Source organism: Enoplosus armatus, chromosome 10 (assembly GCF_043641665.1).
Source record: "Enoplosus armatus isolate fEnoArm2 chromosome 10, fEnoArm2.hap1, whole genome shotgun sequence".
Lineage (NCBI taxonomy): Eukaryota > Metazoa > Chordata > Actinopteri > Centrarchiformes > Enoplosidae > Enoplosus > Enoplosus armatus.
Window position 1 is genome coordinate 24,988,903 of NC_092189.1, and position 18,609 is coordinate 25,007,511.

At 44.8% G+C, this 18,609-nt stretch overlaps 1 protein-coding gene across 10 annotated transcripts in view; it reads left to right on the forward strand.

Annotated features, from left to right (window-relative positions):
* LOC139291609 (transcription factor COE3-like) overlaps positions 1-18,609 on the forward strand; it is a 116,217-nt gene that overhangs the window by 72,247 nt on the left and 25,361 nt on the right. For 6 of the 10 annotated variants that reach the window (XM_070913697.1, XM_070913703.1, XM_070913698.1 and 3 more), the window contains 4 exons: positions 3,520-3,601; positions 3,730-3,847; positions 8,258-8,388; positions 9,454-9,580. In XM_070913697.1, coding sequence (XP_070769798.1) covers positions 3,520-3,601; positions 3,730-3,847; positions 8,258-8,388; positions 9,454-9,580 — 458 coding nt within the window. Of the gene's footprint in view, positions 1-3,519; positions 3,602-3,729; positions 3,848-4,965; positions 4,996-8,254; positions 8,389-9,453; positions 9,581-18,609 lie in introns of all 10 variants that reach the window. The other 4 variants (XM_070913696.1, XM_070913700.1, XM_070913702.1 and 1 more) reach the window with 2 other exon arrangements.

Here is an 18,609-nt window from a genome sequence, read left to right on the forward strand (position 1 = left end):
TCCAGCAGGCTGTGCCCAGTCCTCCTTCAGGCTGTAACCCGTCACCACAACCTACATGTGGAGTGTCGCTCACGTACGACAGCAAATACATTCTGAAGGAAGGTTCTGTTTTTTATCAACAAAATATATTATAATATATAATATTTATTAAAAAAAGTGTCACACATCAATAAAATGTTGACTGACAACTTTAATATTTGTATTTGTTTTCTCACAATATAAACTTGTAGTTACTAAAATGTAATTTTACTAAAATGCTGTGGTTGTCTTTACAGCTCTTATTCACCATATGTCATATATATATATATATATATATATATATATATATATATATATAAATATAAATGAATATATATAATCACAGCCGGGATGTTAACCTGCTCTCTGCTGTCCACCAGTATCATATACCATCATATCTGAGAGGGTTCAAACCATCTTCATCAGATTACATTTGTCTTTTACTGACAACTTACTGAATACACACACACACACACACACACACACACACACACACACACACACACACGGTAAACAGACTGTGTGTGTGTGTTTTATTGTGTCCATTAAGGGTTTGTCTGTCTGTGTGTGTCAGCATCGTGTTTGAACATGCAGTGTGTGTGTGTGTGTGTGTGTGTGTGTGTGTGTGAGTGTGTGTCTGTGGGTGTTTGTGTGTTAATGTGTTTTTCTTTATGTGTGTATTATTGTGAGTGTATATGTGTGTGTTGACGTCTGTGTTTGAGTTTTTGTGTGTTGTCAGTGTGTCTATAGCAGTGTGTATTTGTCAGTCTGTATTGTGTGTGTATTAATATGTCTACATATATGTGTGTGTATTTGTGTATACGTGTATTTGTGTGTATATGTGTGTGTGTGTGTGTGTATCTGTGTATATGTGCGTGTGTGTGTGTGTGTGTGAGTGTGTGTGTCTGTGGGTGTTTGTGTGTTAATGTGTTTTTCTTTATGTGTGTATTGTTGTGAGTGTATATGTGTGTGTTGACGTCTGTGTTTGAGTTTTTGTGTGTTGTCAGTGTGTCTATAGCAGTGTGTATTTGTCAGTCTGTATTGTGTGTGTATTAATATGTCTACATATATGTGTGTGTATTTGTGTATACGTGCGTGCGTGCGTGTGTGTGTGTGTGTGTGTGCGTGCGTGCGTGTGTGTGTGTGTGTGCGTGCGTGCGTGCGTGCGTGTGTGTGTGTGTGTGTGCGTGCGTGCGTGCGTGTGTGTGTGTGTGTGTGTGTGTGAGCCTCTGGTCTTGTCTCCAGCTGCGTTTTAATTCAATCCGTATCGATCCATATCAGCTCTCTGAAGGACTCAGGATCATCTGAATGGAGCTCCATATTATTCTGTTCACTGCCATAAAGGGCATTAGAGCCTCCAGAGCAGCAGATCAGCTTTCAGTCGATACACACACACACACACACACACACTCAGTGTGTCTCTTTAAAGGGTCAGTTCACTCAAATGATAAAAAGCAGTGGTTTTTGTCCTGGCAGATATTTTGGTTTTAACTGCATGGAGGTGACATTTAAAACATTCAGCACCAGCAGGAACCAGCAGGAACCAGCAGGAACCAGTCTGTGTCAAACTGTTAGTTAGTCTGTTTCTTTGTGTCTTGAATGAACCACTTAGTGACGACACCTCTGAAGGCAGGTTACTCTTATGACTTTATTTAAAACTCACCACTGATCACGTGTAGAAATACTTTTAATGGGTTTTCTATATCGAATAACAAGTTTTAAAGAGTAAAAAGAACTCAACACTTCAACAAAGTTCTATATTACTGGACCCCTTAATTTGTACCTTGACTGAACCTTTTTAGTTCCATTAATGGGCACATTTTGGGGTTAATTGATAGATAAATACATTTCTGCATGGATTAAGGGGTTCATAGGGAAGGAAATAAAAACTTTTACAAAATAAAATGACAGGTTCTTCCTAATTTGTACCTTAAATAACTTGTTTTTATTTCAAGTGTAAAACCATCAGACCTTTAGTGTGAAAGCCTCTGGATTTTCTTTTCTTGTGAAGGTATGAATAAAGATTTGGTCAGTTTTAAAAAATACCTTAAACTGACCTGATAATCCATTAAAGCCCCTTTAAGGTCCAGGGGCACCTGTAATGTTATTTTGTAGATTTTGAAGTTTTTCAAGCATGCACAACATTAATATTACAATCCTTGAATTATCCCGTGAAATAAGACTCCTTAATGACATCATTATTAAAGAGTAACTGATTTTAAGGTAAATATTCAGTTTGAGAGAAGCTGCCGTCAGACTGCACAGACAGTGAAGACCTGGCTGAGCTCCCGCTGTGTGTTTTTAAAGATATTGTTACCGTCTTATTAAGGTGGAAATCGATGCCAACCTCATTTATATCTGCACCCCCCTCCTCGTGCACTCCCAGCATGCCTTGCCGGAGCAGAGTGAGGCGGAGGAGGAGGCAGGAGAGATGGGCGTGGGTATTCTGCCGAGGTTATCCCCTGGTTAATGTGACATGTCTGTCTGCGACCTTGCCGCTTGTTAACTGCCCGGATTATTATTGTGATAATGTGGCAATTAAAAAGGAAGCGCTCCATCAGAACGGGAGGGGGGGCTTATGGTCCGAGAGATGGATGTGCACAGATTACAAGGCAGTGGGAAATGCATTAAGGTGGCAATCCATTCTGACCCCCCCCCCCCAACTGTCCTCCTCCAAAGCTGGGGGTTATTACCGCCCATCCTCATTGATATCCATTCCCAATCAATACTCCTCTGCTGCCGTAAAAACTGGCGTAAATCAACACGCGGCGGGCGAGAGATCGGACGTGCAGCAGGAAAAATCAAAAGGCGGTTCCTAATGAGACGCCATAAGTCTGCAGGAAGTGTCGACTGTCTTTATCAAGACGCCGCCGCAGAATGATAATTTCATCTGCTGCTGAGAGACGAGAGGCGACACGAAGACACAGACACAGAGCTGCTGTCCGATTCTACAACACAGATACATTTCACATCTTCTGACATGAATTTAGAAAAAGAATAAATTAAACTAAAGACTTTGAACGTGAAAATCACTTTTTATCATAATATTAACAACCAATTGTCTTTTGTTTCAATCCTCATCTAATAAGTGCTTTATCACACAATATGAAGCAGCTGTAAGCAGATAAATATACTTTTTGAATGATGTATCTGTCAACAACTATAACGTCTACATGTTATAAAACATGTATTCACTGGTTATTCATGTGTTCATAACTCACAGACACGTTGAGCCTGAAGCTTCAGGAGGAAAATCTGTATGATTACAAATCCCTGTCTTTTTATTGTCTTCACAGTTGTGTGAAGCTCTGCAGTTTCCCTAAACTTGTGAGACAGAAACATGTAAAATGAGCGTCCTGGAAAGTCAAACTGAGCCTGTCTCTGGTCCTGGATCTTAAGGGTCTGATGGATCCGGTGCGATCAGATCGGGACGCTGCAGCAGCAGTCGTGAAACCTCCAGACTAATCTGTCTCTGTGTTGTCTTCTTGTTTTTATCTGCAGATTCTTCCTCAAGTTCTTCCTCAAGTGCAATCAGAACTGTTTGAAAAATGCAGGGAACCCACGAGACATGAGGAGGTTCCAGGTAAGAGTCTGAGCTGTGACAGACACACCTGGTACACCTGAGACGGGGACCCAACCCCCTTCACTTACTCATTCTTACAATGAGGATCCAGTGCTGCTATAAATGACCCTGACGTGTTTGTGTTGCAGGTGGTGGTTTCCACCACAGTCAACGTGGACGGTCACGTGCTGGCGGTGTCAGACAACATGTTCGTCCACAACAACTCCAAACATGGCCGCCGCGCCAGACGCCTGGACCCCTCTGAAGGTTAGCCGTCGCTCAGAGACTCAAAGTATCGTGAAACTTCCACAATTTAATAAGCGAAGAGCTGTGAAGGAACACCGCTGACCTGTAGAAGAATTTCTGCCTGTCTCTCTGTCTCTTTATACCTTCAAAATAAAGGCAAAGGGTCCATAAAAACATGCCTAATTACAGGTTTTCTATATTAAGATAGAAGTCAAAGGACATTTCCTGTATGATTTGTGTCCAGCACTGTTGGCTAAATGATTTTACCTCAGTTGAACATTAAAAGGTATTCCAGTGGTTTAGTGTTACACTTCCATAAAGTTTCACAGCCCGAATTTGAGCAGCAGAGGAGGAGATATTCTCACCTTTTAGTCCTACATTTCCCACAATGCACCTGGATATTGTCTTTCATTCGAGCCGCCCTGCCTGGTAAACAGCCACGTCTTTCAAACTCCTCACCTCCACTTTGTAACTCAGCCTCAGAGGACACCATACCGCTGTTTTTGCAGCTGAGGACAACTCACCATGATGAGTCTCGTGTGTGAAATCAGTGGACTGGCCCTTTAGGAAACACTGGGACAGTTGAAAACTTCGAGTTTTATGAAGCCAAACAAGATGAAACTAAAACCAAAGGTAGATGTGATACAGCTCTTCACTGAAAGGAAAGGTGTTTGATTTAGAATAATTACTAAGACAAAGGAAACTGGGAAATACTGAATGTCACAAAAAACAACTCCAGCAAAGGAAAGCAGTGAGACAGTTTGAGGAAACTGTCCTTTACAGAGTGAAACAGCGACGGCATGAAACCCTGCAGCTTCTGGCAGGTCTCCGTCCTGCCCCGTGTTCCTGTTGCACGTCCTGCAAACAAACGCTCTGTTCTTCCACCGTCCGCAGCGACCAAATAAAATGCATCATTCGTGTATAAACTTCACGCGATGAAACTCGACTCTGAGAGCTGGAACTCAGAGGTAACATTTCCTCTGAAGTTGTAAACTTTAATACCACTTTGCCCTGTCCCCACTCTAATAAAAACCCTCCTGCCTCACTGTTGCGCTTCCTGGAGCGATGACATAAGTCTCTCGTATGATTCGGCCTACTTGGAGTGCCAGATGGGTGGGGTTTTACCATACCAGTACCAGGTTTTTCAGACAGCATCAGAAAAGATGTGGGTCACAGGAAAGTGGACTAAATCGACTTCAACATACTTCGTCTAAACCTCCCAGCACTCATTGTTTTGTCCTGTGTGGAAAGCCCCACCCATCTGGCACCTACAGGAGAGGAAAACAAACTCAAAATCTATTTGACACCAATCAAGCATGAACAATTCAATATATCTTCTCTCTCCAACTTTCCACCTTCCTCTGCAGTTTCCCCTCAACTCGCTTTAGAAGAAGTCTCTTGTTTGTTTTGTCCTACTTGGAACACCAGACGGGTGGAGTTTATCATAGAAATAGTCACTGGAAAGTGAAACTAAACTGACTCTCTGATATGTCCCATGTCTATGATTCTCAGCACTTATTGTGTTATTTTTTTTGGTAAACTCCACCTGTCTGGCGCTTCCAGAAAGTTGAAACAAACCCTACAAGAAGTTTTAGATACCAATCTGATCATCCATCTCTCATCCACCAAACCACCTCGCTCTGCAGTTTCCCTGGACTAAAAGTTTGAGTCATGTCAAGGAGAGATGGTGTAACTCTTTCGCTTGTTTTAACTTACTTGGAACACCAGACGGGTGGGGTCAGCATATCAGGGTATCTGATTAAATCTTAGTGATGAAAAAGTAGACTAAACTGACTTTCACTTTCATACATTTTGTCTGAACTCCCAGACACTTGTCGTTCAGTCCTCCTTGGGCTAATGCGGACCCTTCCCACCCCTCTGGGACATCGAACACAGTCAAACAAACCCTTAAAACAATTTGGCACCAGTCAGACATAAGAACTCCGTTGTTTCCTCCCTCTTTCACCTCCCAAACCACCTCGCTCTGCAGTTTCCCCAAACTTGCTTTGAAGTTTGAGGCTGTTCCAGGAGAGATGGTGTAACTAGTTCGCTTGTTTTACTCTGCTGGGAACACCAGACGAGTGGGTCTATATCCTATATCAGGTCATAAGAAAATATCAGGTAAAACTTTCAGTCACAGAAAAGTAGACTAAACTGACGGACTCATGTACTTCTGTCTTCTTGACACTCATCATTTTAATCTTATGAGGTAAACCCCACCCCTCTGGGACATACAACGGAGTGAAACAAACCCTAAAACAATTTGCCACCAGTCAGACATCAAAAAGCCATCGTGTCCTCCCTCTTTCACGTCCCAAACGACTAACTCTGCAGTTTCCCTCGACTTGTTTTAAAGTTTGAGGCTTTTCCAGGAGCAGATGATGTAATTGTCTCGTTTGGTTTTAACCTACTTGCAGCACCAGGAGGGTGGCGTTTATCACACTGGGGCAGTTCAGACAGGATAAGGTTGTTGATCAAAGAAAAAGCAGAGTAAGCTGACCTCCTGTGATTGCCAGAAATGTTTTTCTCTCTTACTGTGCTGTCCTGTGTGGCAAACCCCACCTGTCTGCCACGTCCAAAGGGATAAAACAAATGACACCAATACGTCATTCACCAAGCAGAGATGTTCTTGCTTCTCACCTGTGATAACACCTTGAGACACTGAGGAAACTTATCAAATCAGCACTTAAACATTCATGTACAGAAGCGTCTCCGCTCTGAGGGTGCGGGGCGTACTGTACGGCGTCCTGCAGGGGCCAAAAGGGGCCCGTTGTTTACCAGACGGCCCTGTATCTCAGCCCACGGAGGAAAGCTCGGGGCCTTTCATCTCATCCAGACTGGGATGTTTTCAGAGCCGATAAAAAGCTGCAACATCTGCTCCCGCCTTTGTCACCAACCCTCAACCCCCCCGTGTCCTCGATAAAACTTTCCACCGCCTGCTCCTCGCCTTTGTGCTCCATTCATTTGATTGGAAAGTCCCCCTCCACCAACACCACCTCCAACACCCCCTCCTCAGACCCATCGGACTGTTTGTTTACTGCTGTGACAAAAGGAGGAAATTAATAAAGAGATGACAATCGGCTCCTCGGAGCGGGAAAAGCCTCGACCCTCTTCTGCTGCACCAGACTTTCATCTGGAAACAGAGTGACTTTCAAAAGTTGATGCTGTAACCCGGAGGAGGGGGGGGGGGGCAAAGCTGAAGCTGCTTGAACATATAGATATGAAGAAATATCAGTTCAGTCTTTAAACTTCCAGCTACATATCAGGACGTGACTGAGCGAGTTCTTGTCAGTCACATAACGTCTATGAGGACACAAACCGGACTGACACAACATCAAGTCTGGATGCCAGAAGTATAATATAATATATATAAACTCCTCACACTCACAGATTGGAAACATCTGAACCTGACGAGAAACTGGATTGTACATGAGAAAAGTCTGATTTGGTTTTTGGCACACGCCATTTTTGGCTTTTTTCGCACATTTTTAATCTGGTTTTATAAATGGGACCCCCGGTACTCAGCAGAAAAGACCACCTAAACAGCAAATACCAATGAAAAGAATATGATTAAGCGTGTATAGTCTATATCTAAAACAACCACTCCATGAGCTTGTACTGCCAGTAACTCGTAGTAAAAGAACATTACTCCACTAATAGTGGTGAAACTTGTGACTGGAATGTTTAATAGAGTCTCTCAGCTTCATAGATCAGATCACATAGTAAACAAAAGGAAACTCAGAGCTCTGACTGGAATATCAAATCATCCTCCCAATAAAAAGGCTCTCGGTCCGGGAAAAGGTTGTAAACCTGCGGAGCCTCGTCTTGTTTCCTCGCGGCTCTGAGTCCGTCCGCCTGTCTGACTCGACTCGACTCTGTCCGGACTCCGGTCTAGTCATCACGGAGACACTGTTTATGTGGAGCCCCTTATTGATCTCTGTGGCATTGGAAAAACCAATCATTTTGCATGTGTTAGTGGTGGACTAACAGGCTGCCGGTACATCAGTGTGGTGAGGAGGGAAATCGGACTGAAAGCTCTCTGAGAATGTAAAACAATGTCAATTCAACATTTAGCTGCAGTTTTGTTAAAGATTTGTCGTCTGAGAACTAAAGTTTTGAAGTCGTATCACTTCAGCAGGACGGATGCTTTCTGAACCGGGAACCTCTGATGATGCTTCCCTCTTTCCTAAACCGTGGGGATAAAAGTGTCCCAGACAAAAAAACATGCAAATAATCACGTACCTATATTGCTAGGTTAGCGTCTGCTAACCTGAACCTGAGCCAAACTTTTTATTGAGTTGTTAGCTAAATACGTGAACATGATGTAACTTCTGGTCGTTGTCTCACAGTCTTTGATTGGTGGAAGCCATTTTATTTCTTGGCTGTGTTTCTAATTGTATCGCTCATGTCGCTGTTGTGTTTCCGAAGCAGCCACGCCCTGCATCAAAGCCATCAGCCCGAGCGAGGGCTGGACGACCGGCGGAGCCACCGTCATCCTCATCGGGGACAACTTCTTCGACGGCCTGCAGGTCGTCTTCGGCACCATGCTGGTCTGGAGTGAGGTGAGAGGACACTGATTATATTTATATTTGTTATAAGAGGAAAACGACCAGACTTCTGACTTCTGAGGTCCTGGAATAGCCTGTAAAATCTTAATGATTCTTTACAGTCAAATGTGTGTTGCATTGTTTCATTTATCAGATGAAATCAAACAGACCCAGCAGTTTCACAGAAAAACAATATTTGGCACCGTCTGCACTCCGAGAGCAGCTGCACGTACTGCACATCAGGTTCTCCATCTTCTTCATCTACACACACATTCAAGGACTCGCACACACATTCGTAGAAACACCTGCATCTGTATCTGTAGCCGTGCAGCTCCGCCAGGTCTGCATGCCCCCAAATATATGTAGATTTAGTGCGTGTTGAGCTGCAGGAGGAGCTGCGCATACGGCGCGCCATGAAATATTGAAGCAGGTCCAGAAGAGCAGAACACCTGGCGGGGAAGGAGGGAAGGAGGCGTGAGGCAGACAGATATACCTCCACACGCTGTTCGCTCCACATCACAGCCGCTGATGGAGCGCCTCACTTTGATCAGCCTCGTCTGGCGCAGTCCAAAGACCGGCATCCCTCTGAACACAGACTGCACGCTGACCCAGATTGGAGGAAGTCAGTCGGACTGTTTTCCACAGAAAGTTTTCCACAGAAAGAAAATGTCTCCTGCTGCAGGTTTCCACTTCAGCCATCATAAAATCAGAGGTTCCCCATCAGCACCAGTATGAGTCGAGAGGACGGACTGTTGAACAGCAGGTTTACGTTGACTCACTTAAAGCAGGTCAAGTGTCAGCTGAAGCTCTGAAGCGTAAATATTAAAAGGAGTTGAGGTGTCATTTGAAGCATAAGAGCTGAAGTCAGCTGAAGTGTACATTTTAGTTTAAGGCAGTTGAACTGTCAGTCGATGACTTGTTGAGATGTCATTAGAGAGTAAAGTGAAGGGTTCATTACCGGACACTTCTTCCACTGACGTGTCACCTGGTGTCCACACTACGTCTTTAAGCTGCCGGCTTCAACACTATCTGCTCTCCACTTGTGACCCAGATTGTTTCTGTGTGTGTTTCGTCATGCAGCTGATCACCCCTCACGCCATCCGGGTCCAGACTCCCCCTCGTCACATCCCCGGGGTCGTGGAGGTCACGCTGTCCTACAAATCCAAACAGTTCTGCAAAGGAGCGCCGGGACGCTTCGTCTACACCGGTAAGACCGACGAATCCCTCAGCGGCAGGTTTATTGGATTTGATGTCCATATCTAACACTCTTATACCTTAGGGGTGATGATGATGATGATGATGATGATGCTAATAGTTTTTGGGATGTTAGTTGTACATTTGTGACAAAAACTTAAATAATGTTTTAGCTGCTTGTCACAACCTATTTAGGGCGGCACGGTGGGGCAGTGGTTAGCACTGTCGCACGGCAGGTAGAGCGGGTTCGATCCCCGATGCTCCCGATGGAGACCAGCACCTTGCATGGCAGCTCGGTCGCCATCGGTGTGTGAATGTGTGAATGAATGAGACTTAGCTGTAAAGCGCTTTGGGAACCGTGAAGGTTGAAAAGAGCTATATAAGAGAGAGCATTTACCATTTATATTTAGGTCATCTCTTCGTCAGACTGTATATATACATACATATATATATATATATATACATACATATATATATATATATATGTATACATATATATATATATATTAATAATGTATAATATGAATAAGGGAACAACTAGATTCAGGTCCTAATTTAAGGTCTTCCTTCCTTTCACTGTGTTAACGTTAAAGTTTTCTTACTGATCACAAAACATAAACATCAATATGTTATTGAGCCTGTTCTCCTCAGAGGGTTACCTTACTGATCACAAATCAAGCTTCTTTTTAAGGAGAGTCTGAGACCTTATTGATCACTAACCAAATAGTTTTACCTATTAAAGGGAAGGTTTGTTGATTTGAGGCGCAGCACAAAGACTAAATAAAGGAAAAACACTGATGTATTATTAAGTGAATGTTTAAGGGTTTATTACCTCAACCAACAACACTCATTTATGGAGCATCAATCTTTTTCTGCTCCCTAACATCAGATGGAAATATTCTACATGTCCTCTGCATCATTTTAGACATATTTACCCAAAATGCAGCCTGACAGGTTTCTGGTATCTTTGGAAACTTCTCCACTAGAATTTAAAGTTCTGTGAGTTTAAACAAACAACGTCTTTATAACAGTTTATGATGTTGGACCAAAGCTCTGTGGGCTTGAAGAAGAGCTTAAAGTGAAGGTTTAAGGTTTTTAGACCAGAGGCCTGGTTGTACCAATGAGGATCAGGTTTGTTATTCACCGTAAACACTTCCACTTCCGCGGTGTGCTGATCCCATCCTCCTCTTCTCTCCAGCTCGTCCTTCAGTCTCATTGTCTGCTGTCCAGAGTTAAACGTCCACGTGTGCCGTCCGAAGACTCCTTATCTCTCTCTTGAATCGGTGCTTTTACTGTCCCCGATTATTCCATCAGAATATCCAGATGTCATTCAAAGTAGCAGAAAGGTCAGATGGAAGGCTGTTTAGTGTGATAAGTAAATGTCATTGCGTCAGGCCGTGAAAGGGGCGAGCGTGTTCAGGCTTTCTGTTTAACACCAGTTTATCGCCGCTTCCTTCCTTTCGCTCTGGTCTTTGTTGGAGGCGCCGCCTCCTCCGACTGCCGCGCGGCACAGAGGAGGGACGAGACGGACGCTCACAATGGACGCTCCGGCCGCCGCCGACTCCTTTTGCAATGCTAATCTGTGATTCCATTTACAGATAGGACTGACAAGAGCTGCAGGCTTTGCTTTTATATGGAGGTGTGTTGTGAATAGAGCCTGTTGTTATCGGAGTGTCCATTAGAGTGTGTTCTCCTCAGAAACATGCTGGAGGGGCCTGCAGGAGTTTAAAGCACCAACCGACATGCTTTCATCCAAATCACACAGGACTGATGTCAAGGCTGATGATATTTTATTTTTTAAAAGCAAGTGTCGTCTTTAATCAGATGGAAGAAAGAAACGTAGAGCAGAAAAATAAAAGCATCACTAAATAGAAGTTTCCAGTCATGGTGTATTAGTAGGATGCAGTCTGGACTCCCAGACATCCTGCAAAATGTGGAAAACCTGGAATTCTCACATGGAAAATTACAAAATTCAACAAAATGTTGAGGGGAAAAAAGGAGTTCCATGCAGTGATTCATTTAAATTTTGGACAGCTGACTTTCTAAAACAGACAAAAAAACCTAACCCTGGAATCTTATATGTAAAGCGTCCTTTGGTCCCCTGGAAGTTATTATTAGAATTATTATTATTATGGTTGGATGGCTCATCAAGCTTCACGTCTCCGCATGTTGATTGTCTTAGAAAAGAATGAAAACTACAATTATTCATTCATTTAAAATGTTGTTTGTAAACCAAGTAAAGAAATAAGAAGATAAAAGTGAGGAGAGCCATAGATGGCTTCATCACTACAAAAGCCTGACTGACACAAACTGTCACATTAGAAGATATTTTCATGCTATAAAACAAGATGAAAGTCATTGAAATGGCATGTTGGTATAATGACAAACATCTTGATTCAACAACAAAAGTTTATTGTTAAAATAATGTAACATACAAATATATAACTATAGCATGAAAAGACGGTTGTTAAATGAGAAAGTGAGCTGAATGTGGTGGTAGAAATACGCTGCTGTAGTACAGAGTAAAGAAGTAAAACATCTAAATATGGTCTGAGATCAGCTCTCCTGCACAGGAACGGTTCCCTTTGCAGTTGAGCAGTCATGTAAAATACACAGGATTTGCAGTAATGTGGTCTGGTCCTTTAAGGATCCAGCCTTCTTGGTTCTTCAGCAGACAGAAACGTGAACATCTGACTCCAGTTTGATTGATAGGAAACAACAAAACTGTGCGTCCCTGAAGGCATCGTGAGGCCGCACCCCGACAGGTGGCTGCATCATAATGTCGTACAGTTTCTTGTAATTCTCCCAAGTCTTCTTCCCGCTCCTCCTGCCAGAGAGGCGGCCATGTTGTGCACACACATCGCCAGTTCATCTGATTTACACATCCATATTTTAAGAGCGAGAACGCGTCCGTGTGTTTCCTGAGCGCGCTCATTGTGCCAGCAGTGTGTTGTGTTCATGAATGTGAAATGAGCCGAGCTTTTAAATACTAAACAGGCGAGCTGTGGATAATTGAAGAGGAGAAGAGAAAGCATCCTGCTGATGTCATTTCCTTCAGCAGTTTAAACTCACGTCTGAGTGGAAGCAGAAAAAAACCACATCGCTGCTTCATCAAACTGCATCCAGGAACAAACATGGCCGCCAGTCTGTCCACACATACCAATAGTCCTGATTCATTCAAAACCTTTCCTTACGGAGGAAGACATGAAGCTTCTTACAGAGCACAGCGCCTCAGTCAGCCTCAGTCCACAGTCTGTCCTGTGACCTCAGACGCGTCCTGGTCTCGTGTCCATGTGTCTCTGCTGTTAACATCGTGCAGACGTGTGGAAACGTAGATGTCAATAGTTTGATCAAGAACCTTTCGTTTCTGTCATGATTATATTTTAGATTTGAAACCACATTCAGATGAATTTACGTTGAAAACGCTTCATTTGATGTTTTGTTTGAACGTGAAACTCAAATATAAAAGCTGGACTGAAGCTGGATCGGTTTATTCTCACAGGCTGCTTTTATTCTCGTGGTCTCAGACTCCAAACCTGGTCCAGCTGCTGTCAGAGGCTGAGTCAGAGGTGACAGGGTCAGTTTTGCCCCTACATCCTGTGATATTTGCCCCAGGACCTTTTCAGGTTGCAGAGGTTCTGAGGGAGGTGGGGGCCTTGAGGAGGGTCCAGGGTTTTAAGGAGGTGGTAGCAGCCTTAAGGAGGTTCCAGAGGTTCTTGATGAGGTTATAAGGACCATTAGGAGTTTCCAGCAGATCTAAAGCACATTGTACAGGTTATTAAGGACCAAGTGGTCTTCAGCAGGTTCCAGAGGTTCTTTAGAAGACTCCAGTGGTCCTTGAGAAGGTTGTAGCCCTTCAAGGCCTTCGCAGAGATCTCTCTGTGTGTCTCCTCTGTCTCCTTGCCTCCCCTGTTTCTGTCTCTTTGTCTCCTCTGTCTCCTTGCTGCCTCTGTCACCTCTGTCACCTTTGTCTCCTCTGTCTCCTTGCTGCCTCTGTCTCCTCTGTCTCCTTGCCTCCTCTGTCTCTTCTGTGTCCTTGCCTCCTCTGTCTTTATCTTCTTGTCTCCTCTGTTTCTGTCTCCTTGCCTCCTCTGTCTCTGTCTCCTTGCCTCCTCTGTCTCCTTGCCTCCTCTGTTTCTGTCTCCTTGCCTCCTCTGACTCTGCCTCCTTGCCTCCTCTGTCTCTGTCTCCTTGCCTCCTCTGACTCTGCCTCCTTGCCTCCTCTATTTCTGTCTCTTTGTCTCCTCTGTCTCCTTGCTGCCTCTGTCTCCTTGCCTCTTCTGACTCTGCCTCCTTGCCTCCTCTGTCTTTATCTCCTTGCCTCCTCTGACTCTGTGTCCTTGCCTCCTCTGACTCTGCCTCCTTGCCTCCTCTGTCTTTATCTCCTTGCCTCCTTGCCTCCTTGTCTCCTTGGGCTCTCAGCTGTGCAGTGGAGGTGCAGCTGAAGGTGAAGTGACGAGCAGTAAGATCCGAGTGTTTTCCCAGAATTCCCTCCTCTCTTCCTCCCCGCAGCTTAAAGCAGCTTCAGGATTTGATCCGCCGGCTTCGCTCTGAAAAATTGGCCAAAGGCGAGAAACCCTCAGCAGAATGACAAGAAGGCTGCGAGGAGCGACGCCGTTAAACCGAATCCTCCTGCAGTTATCCTGCACCGGAGACACGTCCGTCCCTAATGATCTGCACCGGAGACATTTTATATATTGTCTCTATGTACAAATACATACAGTACTCATACTTACGTATACTACTCAGTAGTAGTATATTATAGTATTATAGTATTATAGTTATTTGTAGTTTTGCAGTTCTGCAGGTTTGTAATTGTAGTTTTGCGGTTCTGCAGGTTTGTAGTTTTGCGGTTTTGAGGATTTGTAGTTTATGGTTCTGCAGGTTTGTAGTTGTTTGTAGTTTTGCGGTTCTGCAGGTTCGTAGTTGTTTGTAGTTTCGTGGGTCTGCAGGTTTGTAGTTGTTTGTAGTTTTGCGGTTCTGCAGGTTTGTAGTCACCCTCTCCTCAGCAGAGCAGCTGGTGTTGAAGGAGCCGGGCGGTGCTGCTGGGTCCACACCGCCTGCCTCAGAGCTGTAATGCACAGATCAATGCGGCCTGTGGGGGGAGGAGGGGGGAGGATGGGTGAGGGGGGGGGGGGGGGGGTAGTTGTGGGATCGATGGGTGCTGAGTTATTGCGGCGCTCGGCCACTGATTTTTAGAGAGCTGTGTTTTCCCAGGAAAGTCAATACCTCCAGGCTCCTCTCATTAATTTCAACCCCCTCCACCCCAACACCTCCTCCTCCTGCAGCTGCACCAGGGGATCTGCAGCCCCGGAGAGGGAGAACAGGGGGGTAGGTGGGGAAGAGGGTGTGCTGGAAGGGGGGGGGTGAAGAGGAGAGATGGGGAGGTAGTGGAGACAGAGGAGATGACGAGATAGAAAGAAACTGAGATGATGAAGTCAGATTCAGGCGAAAGGAAAAGAGAGAAGGAGGTGGTGGCGATGAAGAAGAGGAGGAGAAAGGAAGGGGGGCTCAGCTTTCAGCTGGGTTTTGTTCAAGATGCACTGATGTGTAGTGAGGGGTCTGGGGGGGGGCGGGGTTGTCCTCGAGGGGGTTGCCTCTGGCAGGCCTCAGCATGTAAGTGTGGGTGTTCAGGTCTCTATAAATAAATTCTGCTCCTCTAATTGTTTTTGCTGAAGTGAGTCGAGTTTCTCTTCTAGACTAAAAGGTTCAGTTTCTGCTGATTTGACCCGTTCTCCTCTCAATCCCCAGAGCTCTCTGATGGTGCCGAACCTCTGCCCTGAAGTTATAAAAGATAATCGTAGTTTTGTTTTTTTTACCTGAGCGACCATCTTACACCCTCTTGTGTTCAGGGTGTCTCAGCTTACCCCCCCACCCCCCCCAATTCTGAAGCTGGAAAGTGAACCTGAGAGTGAACTCTGTTTGTGATTGTTGGTCTGTCAAGAGTCAGTTCAAGAAGTATTGGTTCTTTGGAAAATGATTCCAGGTCGGACCTGAGAGGGCTACAGGGTCCAGGTCGGACCTGAGGGGGCTACAGGGTCCAGGTCGGACCTGAGGGGGCTACAGGGTCTCCAGGAGTCATTGCTAGAGTCAGAAGGTGATAGTTGGTTTGTTAGTATCATGGATGGATTACTGAACAGGCCTCCCAGGTGCAGGGCAGACCCAGGACCTGGTTGGGGTACAAAGCTGTACAAAGGGACTAAAAGTCAATCAGAGAGGGGTGGGGGGGGCACCAGCATGTATGTGTACAAATAGCTATTTATTGATATAGTTACATATTAGAGTATTTAAAGTTGTTTATTAATTGACTGTTAATAACTGTTAATAATGTATATATTTTTATTATTGCTTGAAATTAGAGAGTCTGAACACATCGACACAGTTTGAGCTTCAGGCAGCAGAAACACAAAGAAGCACTCTGTACGTTTTGTTCCTCCACCCCCGACACACACACACACACACACACACACACACACACACACACGTGGAAGGCATTAGCAGATTGTTCCATCAGGGTCTGCTAAAGGTCTTGTGAACATGTAACCGAGAGGTGAAAGTTAAACCTCAAATCTGAGCTGCTATAAAGTTTTCTGGAGGAGAAAAAGAGTGCCAACCCCCCACCCCCCACCCCCCACCCCCTTGTCTCGTCCTCGACACGTGAAGCACCGCTCACTAATTGACTTCTGAATTTTTATTGTTTAATTACTGTCACAGTAACACATGGAGGCAATTATCTGTAACCGGCTCAGGATCAGCTTATACCTACAGAGAGGGAGGGAGGAAACAGAGAGTGCAGGAACCAAACACTCATCATGTTTCATTTGTTTATGGAGGGAAAATGACTGAGAACATTTCGCTGTTTTATTGGGGCTCAAAATGACACGTTTTAACCTGAAAAAACGAAGTGTCAGTTTACTATCTCGTCATTTTCCAGATGTGCTGGATGTTTTCATGCATATTATTTATTTCCCTCCCTGAAATGACTTCATTAATGCACTTTGTGTTTTATCTTTAGGCTCCAAATGACCAAATTAAATAATCTGTTGTTGCATATATGGGATATTTTATGATTTGTTTTTATACGTAGACACTCAAAGCAGACTATGTCTGAAAACTCACACAAACAGCTGATTGAAACATAACATTTAAAAAACATATTTAAAAGATAAAGTAACTGTATTTAAGCAGATAAATAACTGTGAGTCAAAACGTGCTTTTTATTCGAGATGTGTTGAAAGCTCACATCTGTCTGATTCCTCAAATAACACAGAGACGCGTGTCTAAGAGGTTTTCAGGTAGTACCTGTGATTTAAAGCGTCACACCTGCATTTAAAAGCAGAGTCACACCTGTGTTATTTCTGCAGACTGACAAAAAGAGCAGCAGCTTCAGTTCACACAACTTGTCAAACCGTTCACAGCAGAGAGGAGAGAAAGCAAAGCAAGACACTTGATCAATCAATGGAGTCACTAACACCCCCCCCCCCCCCCCCCCCCCCACACTCGCCTCTGCTGCAATCAATGCTCATAGAAATTTCATGAACTTTAAATTTGATTGACAGGCAGCTCTGGCCCGACCGCCGCGAAGCCCAGGCCCTTAAAGTGTGTGTGAGGGCCGGAGTTTGGTGTCGGTGGGAGGGGGGCCGATAAAGTCCAGGTGCTTCAACAACAACAAAGATATAATAAATAATTAAAGAAACAAATAAATAGAAAATACACTGTGTAAAATCACTATTAGTGCTCTAATTGTACTCAAAATCTTGTTTATTTTTTTAAATGGAGAGCTGAAACTTTATGAAAGATGAAGTTGTACTGAATTTACATTTAACTTAAAAGAGCTCTTTTATTGCCTCATGGCTGGATGGACATTAGATTCTAGCATCTTTTTTCAGCCTTAAGCATCCTGACAGGCAGTGTCGGGGGGGCCCTGTAGAGCCCCTGTAAAGGCTTTATGGAGCCCCTATAGAGCCCCTGTAGAGCCCCTGTAAAGGCTCTATGGAGCCCCTGTAGAGGCCCTATGGAGCCCCTATAGAGCCCCTGTAGAGCCTGTAAATCTTCCAAAAGAACATGCAGATGAAGTGACAGGACTTAGTGTCGGCAGGTGATCTTCTCTGCATACAGCTTCAACACCTTCCGCCAATAAGGCAGGGCAGCCTGTCTGTACCCTGAGAGGTGAAACCCAGGGCAAAAAATGTTTGCTGGTGCTCATTAAGCGTATCGCTGTAAGTGCATACTAATAATTAGTATGTAAGCGTATGAGCAGCCGAAGGTGAGGAGGACCTGCCTCGACCTCCTCCTGACAGTCACAGAGTTAGACGTCTCGTGTTCGGAGGCGTCTCTCCGTCACTCAGCCGTTATCACACGGCGATAATGAAACAACTCGAGTGGTTTCTTCTGCTCGTCTTTGATCTCGGCTCTTGTCTCGTCTTTTAATAGACAGCAGAAGTGTGCTCTCCGCCGGGGGAATTCCTCGACTCTCAGCAGAGACGCACCACATTTCATATATCAAAGAGCACAGCGGCACCGCTCCACTTAGGGAACGGGGACTTGTGGAACTAATGTCGGGTAATTAGCTGTTTCTGCGGGGGCATTTTCGGCCGCGACTCCAGAAAATAATAACTTCTCAGGTGGGGGGCCTATTTCTTTGAGGCACTCTCCTCGTCCTCAGCCCCGTCGCTCGGCTCTAATCACGAGGAGGTAATTATTCACTGATTAACATGCTGGATCTGGGCGGATGTTCGCTCTAATCACAGAGGTTGTTGCGTCAGCGGCGGCTCTCGGAGGAGGAAGCAGAAGGGGAGTGGGTGTTCTTCTGTCACTCCGGTCCCGAGAGCCGCGGGACGGCAGGTGTCGAGATGTTCATCTGGGTTACAGAGCGAGGAGGGAGAACGTGACACTCCCCAGACAAACAGAGAGGAGGGGGAACCAGACGAGGTTACCTGCAGTTCTGAAAATACTTGGCAGCTGTCAGGAGAGACGATTCTGATCGCTTGTTCCCTCAAATCCCTCAAGTCCTGCTCTCAGATCACTTCGCTTGCCCTCATC